The sequence below is a fragment of the Gymnoscopelus microlampas genome (genome assembly GCF_963454915.1).
Source record: "Gymnoscopelus microlampas genome assembly, chromosome: 3".
Classification (NCBI taxonomy): Eukaryota; Metazoa; Chordata; class Actinopteri; order Myctophiformes; family Myctophidae; genus Gymnoscopelus; species Gymnoscopelus microlampas.
Window position 1 is genome coordinate 37,632,266 of NC_139940.1, and position 3,033 is coordinate 37,635,298.

At 49.9% G+C, this 3,033-nt stretch overlaps 1 protein-coding gene across 1 annotated transcript; it reads right to left on the minus strand.

Annotated features, from left to right (window-relative positions):
* Positions 1-250: 250 nt before the first annotated feature.
* LOC311041838 (long-chain-fatty-acid--CoA ligase ACSBG2-like) lies at positions 251-2,281 on the minus strand (the record flags this gene model as incomplete). The annotated part of the gene is made up of 1 exon (XM_084052323.1): positions 251-2,281. One exon carries the CDS (start codon positions 2,279-2,281, stop codon positions 251-253), a length of 2,031 nt encoding a protein of 676 aa, XP_083908449.1.
* Between the last annotated feature and the right edge of the window lie 752 nt (positions 2,282-3,033).

Genomic DNA, 3,033 nt, shown 5'->3' on the forward strand with positions numbered 1-3,033 from the left:
AAATAACCAAGTGACCAGCGAGAGAGACAGCTGTTTCACTCTCATTACTCCGCTGCTGTTCAAAGGCTGAATACCTATGGTAGATGACATCACAGGTCCACAATAATATTGAGGCCCACGATAATATTGAGACATTTTTGTTATCGCGATATCACGATAATATTGATAGATTTTGTTATTGCGACAATATTGTTACATCCCTAGCACGCATTTCCACTTAGGAGGCAAGGTGATTGTTGGGAGTAGCCACCTATTTGTAAAAGTTCTCAATCTGATCCTTGTACATTCTCATGACCACCGATCTCTTCAGCTTCATGGTAGGACCAAGCTCTCCCCCGTCGATGGAGAAGTCATGGTCCAGGACGATCCACTTCTGGATACACTGGGCGTTGGAGGTGGCATTCTCGTTGACCTGGTTGATTCCCTCCTGGATGGCAGCATGTACAGCGCAGTCCCTGCCACCAGCAATCTCAGAGACACGCAGGGATTTGCTGCCCAGCTTCCTGCACAGGTCTACGGCCTCGGGTGTCAAGTAATCCTCTGGGGTGCCCGTCTCACCGTTCACCTGGCACTTGATGGTGAGCAGCATGGACAGGAACTTCCTGTAGTCTCCGATCAACATGGCGTTACTGATGAGCGGTATGGCCTTCTTCACAGCGTCCTCAATGGGAACAGGAGGTATGTTCTCTCCACCTGCTGTGATGATCAGCTCTTTGATGCGTCCGGTTATGAAAAGGTATCCGTCCTCATCATGTTTACCAAGGTCACCGGAGTGTAGCCAGCCTTCTGCATCAATGGCCTCCTTCGTCATTTCAGGCATGTTGAGGTAGCCCATGAAAACGTGTCGACCCCAGAAGCAGAGCTCACCGATGCCCTCCTCATCTGGGTTGTGAATCTTTGTCTTGCACCCTGGCATCACCTTTCCACAGCTGGTGAGTCTGAAGCCATTGGCTTTGGAGATGGAGTGAGGTCCTGTGACCTCACTCATACCATACACGTTGTACAAGGATATGTCCAGGCTGAGGAAGTACTGCTGGGTGTCTTTGGTGGTGGGGGCAGCACCCGTGTAGCACATGTCGCAGCGGTCCAGGCCCAGTGCCTTGCGTACCTTCTTGAACACCAGCGTTTTGGCAATGCGGTAGTTCAGCGACTCGCGACCAACTGCTCCGTTTTGGTTAATTTTGTTGAGGTTGGTGTATAACCCCACATCCTTGGCCCAGATGGCCACCTTCCTGCGAACGGTGGACGACTGGGCACCGGCAGACTTCAACTTTTCCTGCATCTTCTCCCACACACGGGGTACGCCCATAAAGAATGTTGGACGCACCTCCTTTAGAGTGATGCCCAGGGAGCCCTGGAGGGCATCTGGCTGTGCAAAGTGGGTGGCCCCTCCAACCTTCATGGAAACCCAGATGTCAACCATCTGAGCGGCGATGTGGCTGAGGGGTAGGTAACTGACCACTATATCCTCGGCCTCAGTGGCGTCTGGTAGATGCACGTGGCATTTCTGAGCTAAAGCTGACCATGTCAGATTGTCGTGACTTAACATGACTCCTTTGGGCAGCCCTGTGGTCCCTGAGGTGTAGATGAGCGTGCAGCACTGATTGGCCTTCTGACTGGCAATGATATCATCAAGGCGAGCATCTGGCTCGGCTCGGCCTAGCTCCATAAATTTTGCCCATGTGTAAAGATTGGGTCTCTCCTCTTTTAGAGTACCTTTATACTGTATAATGGCTTTCAAGTAGGGCAGTTGGTCTTGGACCTGGAGGATCTTCTGAAGCTGTTTGTGGTTCTCCACAACAATCACATTGGCCTTGCAGTTATCTGCTATGTACTGGCACGCCTCAGGAGAATTGGTGGTGTAGATGCCTACGGAGAACCCTCCTGCCAAGATGGCAGCAATGTCTGAAATTACCCACTCAGGAGAGTTGAAGCCCAAGATACCCACACCATGGTACCGCTCCAGGCCAAGCTTGAGGAAGCTCTTGGCTGCCGTCCGACAGTCCTGGTAGTACTCTCTGTAGTTGAGAACCTTCTGCTGCTCGCCGTCCTTCCAGCCGAGAGCAGTGAAAGTGCCGAATCGCTCCACAGCTGAGGCGAACATCTGGTGGACCGTTAGTGGGGGTTCAGCGGCCACGCCAGACTCTGCCATTCTCAGTGTCACTTCCTCATTGCCCTTGGATGTCCATAGACGAGGTTTATCTGCTATTGGTATTGACATGTAGACTGGGCGTTGGACATTCTGTATGGGTAAGGGTGGTAGAGCCTGTTCAGTAGTCATGGGCACAAATGAGAGAGCTTTCCGCTTCTTGGACTGCTTCTTGGTACTTCTTGGCTATTTTCTGCTTGCAGGTATCTCCTCTCTTACTGCACTACGTTGTATCTCTCTTTCTTAGCGTGCTTTTCTATCATGTAGCTATTGTGAGCAGAATGTGAAAGTCACCAACGTCAACCCTTATATAGCAGTGGTCTGATGTCACACATAACATTGCGTAACAACGCAATATCAGAACTTTTTATATGCTCATATAGTGGCATGTCCATTGCCCATATATGGGCATATCGGTCGGATCGGCGGTTCTGGACAACTGCTTACCCGAGCTACTCGGCGGCGAGCACTCCCATGAGTCCTTGCAGATGCGCAAGCCGAGTTTGAAGTCGGTCTGTCCCATATATGCACATGACCATATATGGGCACAGGGGTCGGATCTGTGGCTCTGGACAACCGGATCTCTATATGCCTGTATATGGGCGTATCGGGTTTGTTTCTGGTTTAAGTCATAGTGACATGCCTACTGTATATATGGGCGTATGTCTGAGTCATACAGTAGTGTCATGGCCGTGGTCCTGCCTATATTTATGGGCGTATCTGCAGTATCATTATTATTATTTCCATTGTGGTCCTGTGTATTCAATTCATAGAGACATTTTAAAGACATACAATATAACGTAACCTGCAAACATGTGACTGGTCTATGATGTCAGTGATCTATAGTTGGGAGTATCAATGATCCACATTTACTGTATATAAGC